The sequence below is a fragment of the Rana temporaria genome, chromosome 1, assembly GCF_905171775.1.
Source record: "Rana temporaria chromosome 1, aRanTem1.1, whole genome shotgun sequence".
Classification (NCBI taxonomy): Eukaryota; Metazoa; Chordata; class Amphibia; order Anura; family Ranidae; genus Rana; species Rana temporaria.
Genome location: NC_053489.1, coordinates 525148272 through 525169545, shown reverse-complemented (window position 1 = coordinate 525169545; position 21274 = coordinate 525148272). Strand labels below are relative to the sequence as shown.

At 43.6% G+C, this 21274-nt stretch overlaps 1 protein-coding gene across 1 annotated transcript in view; it reads left to right on the top strand.

The window, feature by feature from the left end:
• GATB (glutamyl-tRNA amidotransferase subunit B) overlaps window positions 1-21274 on the top strand; it is a 167360-nt gene that overhangs the window by 104788 nt on the left and 41298 nt on the right. Inside the window, exons 6-9 of the mRNA XM_040331899.1 lie at window positions 563-676; window positions 3122-3206; window positions 5585-5629; window positions 20475-20664. Of these exons, the coding sequence (XP_040187833.1) occupies window positions 563-676; window positions 3122-3206; window positions 5585-5629; window positions 20475-20664 (434 nt within the window). The remainder of the gene's footprint in view (window positions 1-562; window positions 677-3121; window positions 3207-5584; window positions 5630-20474; window positions 20665-21274) is intronic.

The window sequence follows — 21274 nt, the reverse complement described above, 5'->3', positions numbered from 1 at the left end:
GTTGGCGGAAATTCCGACAGCAAAAGTCTGACGGAGCATACACACGATTGGAATTTCCGTTAAAAAGCTCACATCGGACTTTTGCTGTCGCAATTTCCGATCGTGTGTACGGGGCATTAGGCTGTAAATTTTTTACTATTCTATACAAAGAAACCCTGCCAGGTGTCGAAGGAAGAAACTACGGTGTTTGGTATGGAACAATGGACACTCCCCAAATGCATTATGAATGAATGAATGAATGACTTGTATAGCGCAACGCATGCGAACTGAATCGCCTCTGGGCGCTTTTTCCAGCCAGTATCTGCTTGGCTGGTGCGGTCATTTTTACCCCGTAGGATCATGACACACTAGGGACACACAGTCATACACATTATACAGTGATGGAGGCTGCGGTGCTAGATAAAAAGGGAGGTAGGACATATGGGATGTCAGATAGGCAAGTATACCACTTCTACTCCAATAGGGAGCTGCTATTAAATTGTTTAGAGAGCTGACAGGATCTCTTTCAAAAATACAATAAAAAATGAAAAAAATATTTTGTTTTTATTGCCTCTTGTTACAGAGGGACAATTGAGAGTCGATGCAAATATTTCTGTTCATCATCCTGGAGAGCCATATGGAGTAAGGACAGAAGTTAAGAACATTAACAGCGCTCGCTTTTTGTCAAGAGCCATCGGTACTGTAATTTTTTCTTACAAGTTAGGAGATGTATATTTATTTACTGTTTTAGAATGTTTTCTTTATTGGGCTCAGTAGAAACAAATCACAGACACAGTCTATCGCAGTGCTTGTAATTTGATTCTAGAACTATGCTCATACAGTCCCTATGTTTCACTCTGTGCTAAATAGAAAGTGAATATTACATTGCCTAACACTTTTCTATAAATCCATATTGTACAAAATATTATAAATCTTAGTGTTTTGTTTAAGCTGACCAAATGCAGTGTATATTTTATCATTTAGTATGAGATGTGACAGTACCACCTGCTCTTACATAACCAGTTCCACTAGGCCTTTAAAGGATAAGTGCACCTTTCAAAAAAATAATAAATGCACATCTTTTTGTAGGTAAAAAAAAAATTGCATTTTTTATTTTTATTGGGAGCCTGCAAAGAATTGCGCCTATGATCAGCAGATTGTGGGTATTATGCAGGGCTCTTGCAGACTCACTGTGTAAGCTGTGTGCTTGTACCTCGTACGAGCATTTAGTTACACACTGACAGGAACTTTCAGTGAACTACTCAACAGCACCCTGGTAGTTCATTGAGAACTACAACCCGACAGCCACAGAGGCTGTCGGTAGTTGTAGCTTCCCATTCACAGAATACTGTGAATGAATGACGTGGCCACTATCACAGCAGGGATCGCAGGGGCAGCTGCAGCACTAACATGTTGAACCCTGAACATTGGAGTAACATGTTAGGAGAGGTGAACTTCTCTTTATATTCCATTTTTCCCTTGTGACTTTTCTGAAGATTAAAGCGGAGGTTCACCCGCACAGGACACTTTTTCCCCTTAGCTTCATGCTCATTTTGTCTAGGGGAATCGGCTAGTTGTTTTAAAATATGATCCGTACTTACCGTTTACGAGATGCATCTTCTCCGCCGCTTCCGGGTATGGGCTGCGGGACTGGGCGTTCCTATTTTGATTGACAGTCTTCCGAGAGGCTTCCGACGGTCGCATCCATCGCGTCACGATTTTCCGAAAGAAGCCGAACGTCGGTGCGCAGGCGCAGTATAGAGCCGCACCGACGTTCGGCTTCTTTCGGCTACTAGTGACGCGATGGATGTGACCGTCGGAAGCCTCTCGGAAGACTGTCAATCAAGAAGGAACGCCCGCTCCCGAAGACCCATACCCGGAAGCGACGGAGAAGATAAATCTCGAAAACGGTAAGTACGGCTCATATTTTAAAACAACTAGACGATTCCCCTAGACAAAACGAGCAGGAATCTAAGGGGAAAAGAGAAAAAAAAACTTAATTGGGTGAACTCCCACTTTAATGTGTCAGCCTGGAGAACCATTTTTGTGACCGAAGTTACCAAATATTGTCACAATCAAAGCTTTTCAATTTATTCATACATTGCTTAGCTATTGTTTGTCATGCCCACATTTTATGCATGACTGGTAGCCTTTATGCTTTAACAATAATTAGACTATTGAGCATTAGTGTGGGCCTGTGTTGACATTCTTTTGTTCACTTCAGATGGGTTTTGCATTCAACTTGAAGGAGGTCAACTGCAGGCCAAATGCACCTGTCAGTTAATTTTAAATTATCTTAGAAGCATCTCAAACTGATGTCAAACTGATGCAATCGACCCAAGCCCAAAGCCTGTTGACAAATTACCTTTAAAATCTCTGTTCATTTGTGTGGATAAATAAAGTGAGCTTTTATTCAGACACATGGGGGGATAAAAACAAGTACAGACAATGGCTGGCAGAAAGAAATACTGATGGTTGTCTGTTTTTCCATAGAGATGAATAGAGACGTACAGTTGCTTAATAGTCTTTTTATTTTCAGAGAACAAGCAGAGCAGAAAGCTGGTTTTAAATAAGTTCACCTTTGGTTACATGTTACATCCAGGTGGATTAAGGCCCATCCGATCCCCTGCTGTGACAGTGTGCAAGCGATCTTCTCATCCTCACCCGTTATCACAATTTAAAAAGAGCACGGCTCTACAGAGCTCCAGCCACAGTGCCTCCTAATTCATTCACGGCAATCTGTAAGTAAATTAACTACAACTGCTGTATGCCACTGCAGCAGTTGGCTTGTAGTTCTTGAATTCAATGACGTGCAAGGGTGCTGGTGAGCACTCTCGTAGTTCATTGATCTTCCTGCTCTCCAGTAACTGCCCGTACAGGAGGTATGGGCAGATGGCTATACTGAGTTTCTGTAGGAGCCTAACATTGCACCTGTGCACTGCTGATTGTAGTTGCAATGCTCTGAAGGCTCAAAAAAATGATAATAAATGCACATTTTTTTTCCTGCAAAAATATGTGCCTTTTTTTTTATATTTTTAAAGTTAACTTGGCCTTTAAAGACATAGCCCAGCAATTGGTGTGAATGAGACTTTCAACTGGCCTTCAGATAATGGGGCTAATTTTAATTTGTTTTAAATCTTAGATTATGAAATGAAAAGGCAAACTGAAATTCTTAATAGTGGAGGGGTAATCCTAAATGAAACAAGGGCCTTTGATTACAAACTTGGGTAAGCAACAATGTTTTTTTATTGGACTGTATTCTTCATTTTGTGTTAGTAAGCAGACATACCTAATGGAGTGGCTGCTGACTGCATATACAAATAAAATTACTATTTTTTTAAGAATTAGACCTGTTGAAAAATGATGTTATAACTAGACATATAACTGAGTGAGTGAATAACTTGTATAGCGCTACAAATGTGAACTAAATCGCCTCAAGGCGCTTTGAATCCAGTGATGTCCTAATCCTTCAGAAGAGGTGGGTCGTAAGTTTTTTTTTTCTGAAGGCCCGATGGTTTTCCTCCATGCGGATGTCCATGGGTAGAGCGTTCCATAGCTGTGGTCCTTGGACTGCAAATCTACGTTCTCCCTTCGATTTGTAGTGGGACTTGGGGATGTGGAGGAGGTTTTGGTTGGTTGATCGGAGAATGCGAGAAGTTTAGTGTTTTATTTTCTCGCATAAGTATTGAGGAGCGTTTCCTTGTGTGCACTTGTGGGTGAGACAGAGGGTCTTGAATGTGATCCGATCCTTTATGGTTAGCCAATGAGCTTAGTGAAGGGGTGATGGATTCCCAGGGTTTTTTCCCCGTTACTAGTCTTGCTGCCGTGTTCTGGATGACTTGTAGGCACAAAATATGGTATTTAGGTATGTAGAGGGAGTTTGCATAGTCGAGTCTGGAATTGATGATTGTTCCAACTACTACTGCTATTTCCCCTTCTGGGATGAAGGGGATGAGTCTACGCAGCAGGTGGAGGAGATGGTGCCATCCGCTGACTACTGGTCCTATTTGTGCATCCATCGACATCTCAAGAATCAAAGATGACTCCGAGACTTTTGACCTTGGTGCTCGGGGTAATGGTTTGTCCAAGCATAGTGGGTGGTGTCCATGAAGTCTTAGCTTTTGTCTTTCGGTTTGCGTGGAGGAGAAGTTGTGTTTTGGATCCATTGAGTTTAAGGGAGCTCTCAGTCATCCAATCATCGATCAATGCGAGGCAATTTTCCAGTCCGTGATATTGGTCTTTTTTTCCAGTGATGCGAAAGTAGAGTTGAGTATCGTCAGCGTATGAGTGGTAGCACAGGTCCTGTTTGCTGATGATTTTGAGGAGTGGGCGGAGGTAGATGTTAAAGAGCACGGGTGACAGGGGTGATCCTTGAGGGAATCTGCAAGAAATTGCACGAGTTTCAGAGGTGAAGGCTCCTAGTTTCACTGTCTGGGAATGATTTTCTAGAAAGGATACGAACCAGGGTAGGTCAGAGTCTGCGACTCCAGCCACTTCTTTAAGGCGAAATTGTAGAGTTTTGTGGTCTACTGTGTCAAACGCTGCACTGAGATCCAGCAGCACCAGGAGACATGATTCTCCGTCATCTGCTGCTTCGAGGGCATCATCCCATATTTTGAGAAGGGCTGTTTCTGTGCCATGGCCTTGGCGGAAGCCTGACTGTAGTGAGTCCAATAGTTTGTGGGAGTCCAAATGGAGTTGTAGCTGTTGTACTACAGCTTTCTCCATAATCTTTGGGATGGTGTTAAGACTTGTTATCGGTCTGCGGAAGTTTGGGTCTTTGGGGTCGAGATTGGGTTTCTTACTGTGATGCTTGCTTGTAATTGGGTGATTTAAAGCCCAAATGAAACTCCATTTTAAAAAAGCCAAATAAATTCCAGGTGTATTAAAAAATAAAAGTATGAACAGACTTTGTTTTCTTTTAAAAGCAGCCACAGCTTAAAAATAAAATCCTGTCCCCTACCAGCAGCTGCAGAGATTGACCCTTGCTTTATTTGGGGAGGTGGTGATCGCTTTGCAGAGATATCACCTTCTGAGCCAGAGTTGGAGTTTCTCAGTCAATAAGGGGCATGAGCTTTGGAAACATCTCTGCTGTGTATCTGAACAGTACCTATTGACTGTTGGCAACAGAAATGTGTGACCCTCCCTGTAGTTTTGACACTTTTTTATACTCTTGTGTTGTCCAACCTTTATTGATGTATTATAATAGGTCTGTCTTAGTGCGTTGAAATACTGAAGGGACTGTAGTTTCTGTATTAGATTTGTCTTGTAACGCAAGTTATAGAAATGTTAACAATATTTCTATGACAATTGTTTTAGCCTGGAGAGAGAGTACATGGTGGCTTTTTAATATGATTATGCAACAATATACTTAGTATTACATTCAGTAAAAGGCACACAAACTCTTAGCAACAGATTCCTTTTAATATACTCATTCATTTGCTGTAAAATTCTCTTCTTTCATTTCCTGTTACCATTATATTAATTTGCCTTGCCAGCTTTTCTTCATCATTAATTGTTTGTTCTAGAATCTTCATTAGAACAGCAACTAAAAGATATTTTCTTATGCAAATTAAATTATTTGCTGTTTTACACTTTTTTTAAGCGCCACCATACCTATGAGGGATAAGGAAGGAAAGCAAGATTACCGGTAAGTGAATACTCTTAGCTTGGTTTAATAATTTACAAAACATCTACTGTAATTTATTTTTGCATTTACATCAGCTGCTTGGAGGCCTGATGTATGTTGAAGGATAACAAAGGGTTTTTAAAATGTGTGTTTCTCATGTATCTTCAATAGTTCTGATACATATTTGTAAATAAAGATAACTGTTCAGGCTCAGTTCACTTGTAGTGCATTTGGAAAGTATTCACAGCGCTTCCCTTTTTCCACATTTTGTTTACAACATTATTCCAAAATGGATTAAAGCGGATCTCCACTCTAAAGTGGAGTCCCGCTGATCGGAACCCTCCCCCCCTCCGGTGTCACATTTGACACCTTTCAGGGGGGAGGGGGGTGCAGATACCTGTCTACAGACAGGTATCTGCACCCACTTCCGGCCCTATGATACGGGCAAAGGACGGGTTTTTTCCTTCCTTCCCGTCCGTCCCCCGTTGTATGCTGGGAACACTCGGCTCCCAGCACACAGCGGGAGCCAATCGGCGGGCGCAGCGCGACTCGCGCATGCGCCGTAGGGAACCGGGCAGTGAAGCCGGAGCGCTTCACTTCCTGGTTCCCTCACCGAGGATGGAGGGGGGAGCAGCAGGGTGACGAGCGATCGGCTCGTCATCTGCTGCGATCGGCGCTGGACTCCAGGACAGGTAAGTGTCCTTATATTAAAAGTCAGCAGCTGCAGTATTTGTAGCTGCTGGCTTTTAATATATTTTTCCCGTGGCACATCCGCTTTAAATTAATTATTTTCCTCAAAATTCTACAAACGATACCCTATAATGACAACGTGAAAAAATTCAATCTTTGTTTCATTAGACCAGAGAATTTTGTTTCTCATGGTCCTCCAGGTGCCTTTGGCAAACTCCAGGCGGGTTGTCATGTGCCTTTTACTGTGGAGTGGTTTCCGTCTGGCCACGCTACCATACAGTCTTGATTGGTGGAGTGCTGCAGAGATGGTTGTTCTTGAAGGTTCCCCTCTCTCCACAGAGAATAGCTGGAGCTCTGTCAGTGGTGTGCTTTTTTAAGGTAATTTTTACCCGCACAGTATTTATTTTGGAGTCTTTTTAATGAAGATATTTTTGAATACAAGTCAATCTATATGACATAGTCTATAATATGAAACTTATTCACGGTGACATTCGATCATACAAAATAGCTACATTTATTGGTTGACAAAAATATGAATATTTACATGAAATTAAAATACCAATTGCGTTACATGAACGACTTGAAAATCATAAAAAATACCCCCAAAATGGGCATGCAGTACACTTGACATTTGTGCCATGATAAATTCTCAATGTGGTTTCAATAACTTTGTGTAAATGACAATGAAACAGAACGTCTATTTCACACGTCCAACCATTACTATACTGCAGGTAAGTAAGTGGTTAACAATGTGAAAGACATTGGACGTTTGTTTTGTCAATAAAAAAGAAAAATATAATGAAAAATGTACTCTTTAGAGAAAAATCTACCAGTTATTGATTAATGACAATAAATCATAATTGCAAGATATTCAATACTTCAATATTTTAGAGAACAACATCAATACTTCAATATTTTAGAGAACAACAATAGATTTAAGATAAAATCAAAAATTACATAATTACCCATTCCAAAATGGCTATTTCCTACTTGCAAGTGACCAGAGTTAAATGGCTGCAGTGGCTTTCTATGGATCTTCATGGGATAAGAATATGTCCTCAGGCATGGTGCTAGTGTGCCCCTCCCTGTCGCAGTCAGTCCTGAGTCATCCCTACATGGGTCTTTTTTCCTCAGTGATCGTCTCTCATTGATCCCTCTCATCTAATTTTCCTCCGTTTAAGTACCCCTCCGGACAATAAGGCCCAGATCCACAAAGAACTTACGCCGGCGTATCTATTGATACGCCGCATAAGTTCTACGATGCCCCGTCGTATCTTTGTTTTGTATCCACAAAACAAGATACGACTGAATGTGGGCTCGATCCGACTGACGTACGTCTTAGTATGCCGTCGGATCTTAGGCGCATATTTACGCTGGCCGTTAGGTGGCGCTTCCGTTGATTTCCGCGTAGAGTATGCAAATTAGCTATATACGCCGAATCTCAAACGTACGTCCGCCCAGCGCATTTTTTTACATCGTTTACATAAGGCTTTTTTCGGCGTAATGTTACCCCTGGGTCTATGAGGCGTACGCAATGTTAAGTATGGATGTCGGGACAGCGTCGAATTTTAACGTATTAAAACGTTCGCGAATAGGGCTTTGCGTAAATTACGTTCACGTCCAAAGCATTGACTATTTGCGACGTGATTTCGAGCATGCGCACTGGGATACCCCCACGGACGGCGCATGCACCGTAAAAAAAAACGTCATTTACGTGGGGTCAAGTTGAATTAACATAAAACACGCCCACATGTTAGTCATTTGAATTGCGCGCCCTTACGCCGACACATTTACACTACGCCGCCGTAACTTACGGCGCAAATTCTTTCTGGATACGGAAAGTACGCTGTAAGTTACGGCGGCGTAGTGTATCTGAGATACGCTACGCCTGCCTAAAGATAGGCAGATCTTTGTGGATCTGGGCCTAAGACTATAAAGTTATACTCAGTTCTGCCCAATCGGTATGTGTCCTTATCTCATAGGTTGGTTGCGCATATGGGAGTTACTGTGTAGAAGTGTCTGGTTTCTATTGGCTGTCCACTTAATGATTAACTGTTCTCTGGACTTTGAGATCCTCAAGTAATATCACTTTCAACCACCAGGTGTCTCACCTTTATTGTGAGGTTATCTCTTTACGTTAATATTAAATTATTCTAGGGTGACCATATATATATATATATATATATACCGGTATATATATATATATATATATATTCACAAGGCAATAGAGGAGAACTGCACACGGTATATAACGAGTGCCAGCAAACAGGTCTTCCCACCGACCATATATATAAGAGAAAAAGTTTAAGATTTGCTGCACTTAAAATCGTTTTATTTTTCAAATCTTCTCGTAAAGGTTACATACCAGAGTATTCAGACATGGATGTGCGTTTCGGGCTTACATGCTACCGCCCTTCTTCAGATCAAGTCAGAACATATGATCTGAAGAAGGGCGGTAGCATGTAAGCCCGAAACGCACATCCATGTCTGAATACTCTGGTATGTAACCTTTACGAGAAGATTTGAAAAATAAAACGATTTTAAGTGCAGCAAATCTTAAACTTTTTCTCATATATATATATATATATATATATATATATACACATACATACATACATACAATTGGTATACTTTTGATTCCTACATAACATGCTTCTATATTCCTGTATAAATGTGTATCTTTGAAAACATTTTTTTCTAAACATGCACAAATTATATCTATCAATCTACACAACATAATTATTAATGTGGATACACGAATCATTTCGATATGTGTTCGATGAATATGTGTTACTCTAAAACAGACGCTATAGTCATACCTTTCCCTCTGACCTAAGATGGCATTGATAATCTAAACATTATTTCTTTATCGTACATCACGGGACACAGAGCGGCATATTCATTACTATATGGGTTATATGGAGTACCTTCAGGTGTTGACACTGGCAATCTCAAACAGGAAATGCCCCTCCCTATATAACCCCCTCCCATAGGAGGAGTACCTCAGTTTTTACGCCAGTGTCTTAGGTGTTAGTCATGGTTTAGCTTGCCTCCGCATCCTTGGGATTAGGTGAGCTACCGGTTCTGTCCAAAAAAGCCTCAGCGCTAAAGTGGTCAGTAACCGGACCCCAAACCCTTGGGGTATAGCCCATAATGCTTTTCTTTTTAGAGAGCTGGACCCTGGGCCCAGAACTTAGAAACCTTTGGGTGCCTAATGTTTCTGTTGCCAGAGTGCTATATGGGCCCAGGACAGTGGATCCTTCATAGGAACCCAGGGCCTGAAGGTCTAGACATCCCCACCGAGATGGGGGAAGATTGGGCCTCTTGCTTGGCAAAGTCCTGCGGCATGGAGCAGGTAAGTGAGGGGAAAACTTGCGGAACTTGGTTCTTAGCAGGTTTTTTCTGGGGGGTCACAGGGGACATGCCTAAAGTTATGCACTGCATCTGGCAAACTAGTCACATATCATAAAGATAGGATGGCTCTATATGTATTATTCCCCATAAGATGTGACCTCCCTTGTAGTATTGGAAAAGCATTGAGTGGGGCCTGTGTGATATAAAAGTATATGTGTGTGTCAGAGAGCTGTGCTTACCTGCAAGCCTCCAGGCGATGCTCCATTCAGTCTTCCTCCTCAGAGCCTGCAAAGCAGGCAAAACGCTGACCTCCTCGTGGTTCCAGGCTGCAGGCTGCAGTTTGCTGGAGCAGAGAGGTCCCTTCCTCCCAACCCCCCCCCCCCCTGTCGGGAGGGGCATTTCCTGTTTGAGATTGCTGGGGGGGGGAAGGGCGGGTCAGTGGCTTAAGGAAGGGGCGGCCCTTCCTTGTTTGTTCCATACAGCTCATTCAATACTTTGGAACTGGGGAGGAAAGACCAGAGCGGCAGCACGGGGCGCCGAGGACACACAGTGGCCAGAAAGGATATTGCAGTCTTCAGAAAACTGTTTTCAAGCCTAGAAATAGGCTGTTTCTTTTCCATCTCATAGTTTTTCTTTGCAATACTACTCAGGGGGACAGAATGTTTTTTTCTTTCCTGGATTTGAAACAAAAAAAAAAAAGTCATCTAGGGGAGAGGAAGCATTTTTTATCCCCCAAACAGGTGTTTGGGCAATTAACTTTTATAGTTCCAAATACCAATAGGTAGCAGGTGTACCTCGGTATTGTACCATGGCATCCGGGTCAGAGGGTACAAGAGGTGGGGATTCCCCCAGAGAGTCTGAGGTCTCGGACAAAGCTATGCCGCTGCTTTCCCCACAGGGAGCCTTGGGGCCATCGGGATCTGGGGCTGGAGCTGGCGCGGGTCAGTCCAACCCTAAGATGGTCATGGACGAGGTATTACTCACCTCTTTAAGAGAGATGGAGAAAAGAATGGGAAAAATGATAGCCACAGCTATGCGGGGCAGTAAACGGATTAGATCTCCGTCGCCCGAGCGCGGACCCTCAGAAGAGGAGGTCCTTTCCTCAGGGGAATTGGACGACCTCTTGGACAAGGACCAAGTAGGTTCAGGGATCGAAGATCCGGATACAGAGGAGTCTGGAGCAGTCTCCCAAGGGGAGAGCTGGTGGATTCAAGCCTTAACGGACTTGGTCCATAATGCATTCAACTTGCCAGTACCAGATCTCCAGGTATCTACGGTTTCAGCTTTGGGCTCACTGAGGGCGCCTCAAAGCAATGCAGTATTTCCGATCCACCCTCTACTAGAGGGAGTTTTGTTCCAAGATTGGAACAAGCCAGATAAAATCTTCTTACCACCTAAAAGATTCTCTGCCCTATATCCTATGGAAGATAAATTTTCCAAGAAATGGGCTACTCCTGCAGTGGACGCAGCCATCTCATGTATTAACAAATCATTAACATGCCCTGTAGAAAACATACAGGTATTCAAGGATCCAGTTGATAAACGCTTGAAAGCACTACTTAAGAACTCCTTCACTACTGCAGGGGCAGTAGTACAGCCAGCTGTGGCTGCGATTGGGGTTGCTCAAGCATTATCGGATCAAGTTAAGCAGATGCTTAAACTTATTCCTGCCCAGCAGGCAGAAGAGTTTTCGGATGTCCCTAGGGCCATACGCTTTACGGTAGACGCAATTAAGGATTCTATCCAGCAAGCGTCACGTTTATCGTTATCCCTTATCCATATGAGAAGACTCTTATGGTTAAAAAGCTGGGAGGCCGAGCCCCCATGCAAGAAGCTCCTGGTAGGGTTCCCCTTCCATGGAGGACGACTCTTCGGAGAAGACCTAGATAAATACATTCAAACCATTTCAAATGGCAAAAGTACTCTCTTGCCAACTAAGAGGAAGTTTCAGGGGCCTGCGTTTAAACGACAGTACTCCCCTGGGCAGGGGCCCTCTAATGCCAAACAGTATCGACGGCCTCCTGCGAAAGCAAACTTCGGCTTCAACAGCAAATCACAAGGACAGGCTGCTAGAGGCAGAAAGCAGTGGGTTCGCAAACCAGCAAAACCAGCCCCCAAGCCGACCTTATGAAGGGGCGCCCCCACCCACGAAGGTGGGGGAAGGCTGCGACTCTTTTCAGAGGTTTGGGAAGCCAGCATTCCCGACGAGTGGGTACGGTCTTCCGTGGCCACGGGCTACAAATTAGATTTCCTAAGGTTTCCTCCTCTTCATTTCCAGGAGTCGAGGATTCCAAACGATCCGGAGAAAGGAGCCGCATTAATGTCGGCATTAAATCATCTACTTTCCCAGGAAGTAATAGTAGAGGTACCAGTCCTGGAACAGGGGCTAGGTTTCTACTCCAACCTATTCATCATCCCGAAGTCCAATGGAGATGTCAGGCCAATTTTGGACCTAAAGATGGTAAATACATACCTAAAGATCCGCTCATTTCGGATGGAATCCGTGCGGTCAGCAGCTACCACACTCCAAAAGGACGACTTTATGGCGTCCATAGACATAAAGGATGCCTACCTTCATCTTCCAATTTATCAGCCACATCAAAAATATCTACGCTTCATGGTGGCTTCGCGTCACTTCCAATTCGTGGCGCTTCCCTTCGGGTTGGCTACGGCCCCCCGGGTGTTCACGAAGGTCCTAGCTCCAATCCTAGCCAAACTAAGGATCCAAGGGGTCACGATCCTAGCATACCTGGACGACCTCCTAGTCATAGATCACTCGTCTCCCGGCTTGGAGCGAGCAGTGGCCCTCACGGTCCAATACCTCGAGAAGTTCGGCTGGGTCCTAAATCGAGAAAAGTCAGCTTTCCTGCCCACAAGGCAGTTGGAATATCTCGGCATGAGATTAGACACAGAACAACAAAGAGTGTTTCTACCTCTGAGGAAGGTCAAAGCCATCAAGGAATTAATCCTACTGGTTCTAAGCAAGAAGGAACCGACTATTCGCCTATGTATGAGGTTACTAGGCAAGATGGTGGCCACATTCGAGGCGGTACCATACGCCCAGAGCCACACTCGCATCCTGCAGGCAGCCATCCTGTCAGCATGGAGCAGAAGGCCACAGGCCTTGGATATCCCGTTGCCGCTCTCATCAAGAGTCCGACAAAGTCTGTGTTGGTGGTTAGACCCTCAGAATCTACTGAAGGGGAAGTCTTTCAGCCCAGTGGCTTGGAAGATAGTGACCACAGACGCCAGCCTGACGGGCTGGGGAGCAATTTTGGATGGTTGCACTCGCCAAGGTACTTGGGCAAAGCCAGAGAAGCAGTTGCCCATCAACATCTTGGAGCTCAGAGCTGCTCGACTAGCCCTCAGGGCTTGGACGTCAAAATTGCAGGGGTTCCCGGTGAGAATTCAATCAGACAATGCCACGGCCGTGGCATACATAAATCACCAAGGGGGAACCAGGAGTCAAGCCGCTCAGAGAGAGGTGAGCTTGATTCTCCTATGGGCAGAGGCTCATGTGCCCTGCATATCGGCAATATTCATTCCAGGAGTGGACAACTTTCAGGCGGACTTCTTAAGCCGCCAGACTCTTTTGCCGGGGGAATGGTCTCTGCATCCACAAATCTTTCAAGCACTCTGCCAAAGATGGGGAGTGCCGGACGTGGATATCATGGCATCGAGACTCAACAAGAAGCTAGACAGGTTCATGTCCCGCTCAAGGGATCCGATGGCCTGCGGAACCGATGCGTTGGTTTGCCCTTGGCATCAGTTCAAACTTCTTTATGCGTTTCCCCCGCTCCAGTTACTACCCCGCCTGCTGCGCAGGATCCGGGTGGAGCACATACCAGTCATCCTGGTAGCTCCAGCATGGCCCAGAAGGGCATGGTACTCACTAATCTTAAGGATGGTAGTGGGAGACCCTTGGACTCTTCCTCTACGGCCAGACCTGCTATCGCAAGGTCCGATCCTCCACCCTGCCTTACGGCATCTAAATTTGACGGCCTGGAAGCTGAATCCCTGATTCTCAGGGGTAGAGGTCTGTCTCAGAAAGTAATCTCTACCCTAATCAGAGCCAGGAAACCGGTCTCTAGGGTGATTTATTACAGGGTCTGGAAGGCCTATGTAGGCTGGTGTGAGTCCAAGCGATGGCTTTCTCGCAAATTTACCATCGATAGAGTATTAAGTTTTCTCCAGCTAGGAGTGGATAAAGGATTGGCATTAAGCACAATCAAAGGACAGATTTCTGCTCTGTCAGTGTGGTTTCAGCGGCCGCTGGCCACCCACTCGCTGGTTAAGACCTTCCTTCAAGGGGTCTTACGTATTAAACCTCCAGTTAAATCCCCGCTTTGCCCGTGGGATATAAACCTTGTTCTGTCAAGTTTACAGAAACAACCGTTTGAGCCGTTGGCTGAAATTCCTTTAGTTTTACTGACAAGAAAGTTAGTATTTTTGGTCGCCATAGTTTCCGCAAGAAGAGTATCGGAACTGGCGGCCTTATCCTGTAAGGAACCATATCTTATTTTTCATAAGGACAGGGTCGTTCTCCGGCCTCATCCTTCCTTCCTACCGAAGGTTGTATCCAGTTTTCATTTGAACCAGGATTTGGTATTACCATCCTTCTTCCCTAAACCTACTTCCAGAAAGGAAGGGTTGCTGCATACCTTGGATATCGTCAGGGCCATGAAGGCCTATCTTAAAGCTACAAAGAAGATCCGGAAAACAGATGTGCTGTTCATATTACCGGATGGGCCCAAGAAGGGGCAGGCAGCTGCAAAGTCCACCATTTCTAGGTGGATTAAGCAATTAATCACTCAGGCCTACGGCTTGAAAAGGTTGCCTCCTCCAGTATCCTTAAAGGCTCATTCTACTAGGGCCATGGGCGCCTCCTGGGCAGCACACCACCAGATCTCTATGGCTCAAGTTTGCAAGGCGGCAACCTGGTCTTCTGTCCACACGTTTACAAAATTCTACCAGTTGGACGTAAGAAGGAAGTCTGATACAGCCTTTGGGCAGGCAGTGCTGCAGGCTGCAGTTTGAGACCCTCGGATTCCGGGGGCTCCTCTTTTTTGAGTTAAATTTAAAATTTAAGATTATTTTTCTCAACTAAGTTGGATTTATTATGATTTGAGTATTTCTCTAAATCCTTTTGTCTTGGAGATGTTCTCCCTCCCCTCATTGTGAGCATTGCTTTGGGACATCCCATATAGTAATGAATATGCCGCTCTGTGTCCCGTGATGTACGATAAAGAAAAAGGGATTTTTAATACAGCTTACCTGTAAAATCCTTTTCTTGGAGTACATCACGGGACACAGAGCTCCCACCCCTCTTTTTGGGGACCATTTTGGGAGGCATACTGCTTGCTACAAAACTGAGGTACTCCTCCTATGGGAGGGGGTTATATAGGGAGGGGCATTTCCTGTTTGAGATTGCCAGTGTCAACACCTGAAGGTACTCCATATAACCCATATAGTAATGAATATGCCGCTCTGTGTCCCGTGATGTACTCCAAGAAAAGGATTTTACAGGTAAGCTGTATTAAAAATCCCTTTTTTTCATTTATCCCATGTCAACATATATTCTTACTTTTAATATCATGTGTATTTATAATGCAACCTGCATACAGAGGTTTTCTTGGAAATGGCATATGCATCACTTATGGTCAGATATCTATATATGCAGAGATATGAGTCAAATTTTTATACATGCCTTGGCTTGTGAAAATCTGACTTTAGACTGTCTCTTAATGAAGACAGGATACTAACCCAGATGTATCAACAAATTCTTCTTAGAGACTCTTCTTGGTCAACATCATCCATTGTTTTTAGGACAGCTAGAGTCAACATTAGTGTCTACTAAAAACTACCCCACAATGGGTATATCTCTTTACTTGAAACCAGTTCAAACTTCTTGTTTGGTGAGAAAGCTACTATCATTGTTCTAAACTCTCAACCTAAGCTTGTAATCTCTTGGTAGAGATAGCTAATCCAATTGTTAATGTCTTGGACACTTGGAAAACATATGTTAAGGTGTTTTTTTTTTTTTTTTTTTTGAAAGGTTTTCATTTGCAATAGTTCACTTCAATTTTGATGCCTACTGGACTTTCATATTTCTGCCAGTAAATATTAAATTATTATTATTATTTTCCTAATAACCCACGACAAGTGTAACCATCGGGTTCTTGGTCACCTCGCTGACTAAGGCTCTTCTCCCCCCGATCATTCACTTTGGCCAGGCAGCCCGCTCTAGGAGGAGTCCTGGTGATCCAAACTTCCATTTATGGATGATAAAGGCCACTGTGCTCATTGGGACCTTCATTGGGACCTTCAATGCTTCAGAAATTTTTCTGTACCCTTACAAGATCTGTGCCTCGATTACAATTCTGTTTTAGAGATCTACAGAAAATTCCTTTGACTTTAGGGCTTGGTTTGTGCTCTGACATTCACTGTTAACTGTGGGACCTTAAATAGACAGCTGTGTGTCTTTACAAATCATGTCCAATCAACTGAATTTACCACAGGTGGACTCCAATTAAGTTGTAGAAACATATCAAGGATGATCAGTGGAAGCAGGATGCACCTGAGCTCAATTTTGTGTCATGGCAAAGGCTGTGAATACTTATGTACATGTGATTTTTTTATTTTTAATAAATTTGCAAAGATTTCAAACAAACTTTTTTTATGTTGTCATTATGGAGTATTGTTTGTAGAATTTTGAAGACAATCATGAATTTAATCCATTTTGCAATAAGGCTGTAACATAACAAAATGTGAAAAAATTAAGCGCTGTGAATACTTCCTGGATGCACTGTATATGCAAATCGGAATGTGTCTACAATTGCATAAGGAAGGCTTGCTTTACTTGGCACTAGGACACGACTTTTACTCTGTTCTACTGCATACTGCAAGTAGTTTATCCTACCTTCAGTATGATGCAGCAGTGACAGAAGCGGTAGCACTTGGTATAGGAAATAGTTTGTTTGGCACAATGAATTGTACAAAGTTACAAAAAAACTAGCGTTTGGCTTTAATGAAAGAGACTTTTCTTATTTTGTACAGTAGCAAGGCCTTTTCTGTTCAAGGTGGTTTCTCTTCTACCTCAATGGGTAATTGTACTTGTATGTCTTAAACATGCCACAGACATTTCCCTAAAATGCTTGGATATTGTCAAGGCTGTCAGGGTTTGTCTGGCAGCCATGCTTTATGTTCGCTATTTCCCTTTTGTGTTACCTGAAAACTGTTGTGGAGGACATCCTGCCTCCCACTCCACTATTGCCAGGTGGATCTGACAACTTATTTCCAAGGCATGTTCCCTGAGTGTTTCTCAATTCCAGTCCTCAGGCCCCCCCAACAGCTCAGGTTTTCAGGATTTTCATTATTTTGCACAGGTGATTTGATCAGTTTCACTGCCTTAGTAATCACCACAGCCTTTTCATATGAGGGAAATCCTGAAAACCTGACCTGTTGGGGGGGCCTGAGGACTGGAATTGAGAAACACTGCCTTAAGCAAAGGGTTCCTTCTTTTCCTCTCAGAGCTCATTCCACTAGGTTTCTTTTTTCTTTTTTTTTTGGGGGGGGGGGGGGCTTTTTCAGCACAAAACATCCCACATTTGCAAGGCTGCGACCTGATCTTCTGTTCACACGCTATCCAGGTTCTACCAGATGGAAGTTCAGGCCTCTGCTGATACAAGCATCGGCTGCATTGTGCTTCAAGCTGTCATCTATGTGTTTTTGGTTCCCTTAACCCTATTTAAAAAAAAAAAATGGGCATCTTGGCAGTTCAGTTCTGTACTGTTAAGCCCTGTACACATGATCGGATATCTGATGGAATCTAATCCGATGGATTTTTTCGTCGGATATCCGATGAAGCTGACTTTCGGCAGTCTTGCCTACACACCATCAGTCAAAAATCCGATCGTGCCAAAACGCAGTGAAGTAAAATACTACGACGAGCCGAAAAAAATGAAGTTCAATGCTTCCGAGCATGCGTCGACTTGATTCTGAGCATGCGTGGATTTTTATCTAATGGAGTTCCACACAGGCGATCAGATTTTTCGATCGTTTTTTTATCCATAGGAAAAATGTAAAACATGTTCTATTTTTTAACACCGATCTGTTATCATCGGACAAACCGATCATGTGTACACGGCTTTAGTGTCACTAAAGGCAAAAAAGTTTCCATTTTTTTTTTCCCAAAAAATAAACCATGAGATGAGATCCCAGAAAAGTAAAGGAGTTCCCGGGTGTGACCATAACACTAGTGTCTCCATTGGAAGATACCCTTTCTATTTCTGTTCTGATGTCAAATCCAAATTTTGGATTTTCTGTCCCAAGACAAATAGAAAGGGTAAATCTCCTTAATGTTTGCACAGACAGCAACAAAACCTGACAAAAATTCTAATCCCTATCCACAATTAAAAATAATGTTTGCCTTTATTGGCACTTTAAAGGGGAGTTCCAGCCATTTTTATGTTTATTAAAAGTCAGCAGCAACAAAAAGTGTAGCTGCTGGCTTTTAATAAACAGGCACTTACCTGCTCCAGCGCTCCAGCGACGCGCCGGCCGGGGCTCCGCTCCTCTCCCCCCCCTCCCCGGCCGGCGTCTTCATCTTCAGTGTGGGCACCCGGCCGTGACAGCTTTCGGCTTCACGGCCGGGCACCCACTGCGCGAGCGGCGCGGCGCCGCGCCATGTAATTGGCCAGGAGATCGCCTAGGACCTGTGACGTGTCCTAGGCGATCGCCTACAGCAGCCACTTCCTGAAGGCGATTAAGCTTAGTCGCCTACAGGAAGGAGGAAGTGGGACAGGAAGTCCCACTCGTGCTGAAGCCCCCACTCCCCCCCCAAAAAATTACATGCCAAATGTGGCATGTAAGGGGGAGAGGAGTGGGTTAAGAGGAAGTTCCAAATTTGGGTGGAACTCCTCTTTAACCACTTGCCGACAGGCTAACGCCGATATACATCTTCAGAATGGCACGACTGTGCAAAGCAACGTACCTGTACTTCGTATTCAATTTGGCCCAGTACGGGCGTGCAGGACCTGCAGACTCAATGTCCACCGGGTGCCCGCGATCGTGTTACAGAGAGGCAGAACGGGGAGATGCCTATGTGAACAAGGCATTTCCCTGTTCTGCCTAGTGACAGGACAGTGATCTACTGCTGCCTGTCTTCGGAAACAGTGATCACTGTTGTCACCTGTAGCCCAGCCCCCCCCGTTAGAATCACTCCCTAGGACACACTCGGCGCCACCATCGCCCCTAGTGCTTAACCCGTTCCCTGCCAGTGTCATTTACACAGTAATCAGTGCATTTTTATAGCACTGATCGCTGTATAAATAACAATGGTCACAAAATAGTGTCAGAAGTGTCCAATGTGTCCGCCATAATGTCGTAGTCACGATAAAAATCGCTGATCGCCGCCATTACTAATAAAAAAATAAACAAAAATACCATATAACTATCCCCTATTTTGTAGACGCTATAATTTTTGCGCAAACCAATTAATATACACGTATTGTGATTTTTTTTTTTTTACCAAAAAATATGTAGAATACATATCCGCCTAAACTGAGAAAGAAATTGTTTTTTTTATATATTTTTGGGGATATTTATTATAGCAAAATGTAAAAGAATATTGCCTTTTTTTCAAAATGTACGCTCTTTTTTTGTTTATAGCACAGAAAATAAAAACTGCAGAGGTGATCAAATACCACCAAAAGAAAGCTCCATTTGTGGGGAAAAAAAGGACGTCAATTTTGTTTGGTTGCAATGTCGTACGACCGCGCGATTGTCAGTTAAAGCGGCGCAGTTCCAAATCGCAAAAGTGCTCTGGCCGGGAAGGGGGTAAATTCTTCCGGGGCTGAAGTGGTTAAGATAATGGGAATCTCTTATCTTGGAGAACAGTACAGGGCACAGGACCCTCTCATCTGTCTTCTGTAGTCACTGCTTATTGCTTGCATTCAAACTGGAGTCTCACAGAGTGGGTGAGGTTATGTGGGCGTACAGTAGAAGGGCGGCCTTAGAAAAGTTTTTTTGCCAGTATTTGATCACCTAAAGGTAGCCCATGTATGGTCACAGTCTATGAATATAAGTCCTGTACTGTACTCCAAGAAAAGGAATTTGTAGGTAAGTCAAAATTACTTTTTTTATGACATAATGCCCAACTCTAGTCTTACAAATTTCATGTACTTGATTATATCCTAGTTGTAAATGTGCATCACTGCACATATTCTCCTTATAAGCCTCTACATGTTGCTTTGGCAGTCACATTACTGCAATTATTTAGGTATGCAAAGTGCATTACAAAACACTTAAGCCCTGTACACACGATCGGATATCTGATGGAATCTAATCCGATGGATTTTTTCATCGGATATCCGATGAAGCTGACTTTCATCAGTCTTGCCTACACACCATCAGTTAAAAATCCGACCGTGTCCAAACGCGGTGACGTAAAACACTACGACGTGCTGATAAAAATTAAGTTCAATGCTTCCGAGAATGCGTCGACTTGATTCTGAGCATGCATGGATTTTTGACCGATGGACTTCCACACAGACGATTGTTTTTTTCTATCGGTTTTTTATCCATAGGAAAATTTTAAAACATATTCTATTTTTTTTTCACTGATGGAAAAAAAACCGATGGGGCCCACACACGATCGGTTCATCCGATGAAAACGGTCCATCGGTCTGTTTTCATCAGACAAACCGATCGTGTGTACAGGGCTTTACTGGTTGAGCAGAGGGCTTGGTAGGGAGTTTGATAAGTATTATTATTGTCAATCTGTTTTCTTTGTGTTTCAAATGTTCTTCTGTGTTCTTTAAAGGTTTATGCCAGAACCAAACCTCCCCCCACTGATACTTTACGATACCAAGACATTACCAAATAATGTGGATGCCAGTCAAGTTATAAATATAGACTTGATTAAAGAAATGTTGCCAGAACTTCCAAGTGTCACCAGGGAAAGACTTGTTGAACAATATGGGATCTTGCCTGAGCACAGTTTTGTTCTAGTGGTAAGTTTTTTTTGAGCTGGTCAGTGCTCTAAAGATTGTACTAATGTAATAATAACAGACCGATGCTTTGAAAAATAACAAGGGAAACGTTTTGCCTGTTTGACACTATGGGGGAGGTTAACTAAAACTGGTTTACGCATAATCTGGTGCAGCTGTGTGCATAGTAACCGATCAGCTTCTAACTTAATTTTGTTCAAGTATGCTTTGACAATAAAATCTAGGAGCTGATTGGTTATTATACACAGCTGCATCAGATTTTGTGTACTCTAGTTGTAGTAAGACCCCTTTCACACTGGAAATGCCGATATTTTACTGCGTTTTTACAGTGTTTTCAATTAATTTCAATGGAGAGGGGCGTTTTTGGGGCCCCCCTGCCCCAAAGCATCCACCCTCCCCCCCACGTTGAGGGCATGCCTGCCAGGCTGCATGCTCGGATAAGGGTCTGGTATGGGTTGAAGTAGGATCAAAGTCAGGCCAAAGTAGTGCAGGGAGCATTTTCAAAATTGGACCGAACACGTCATGCAACATGAGCTCCAAATTTCAGAACATTTGTTGTACCAGTGTGAACCCAGCGTCAAGGACATAGTGACTACACAGCGCGCACCCAGCA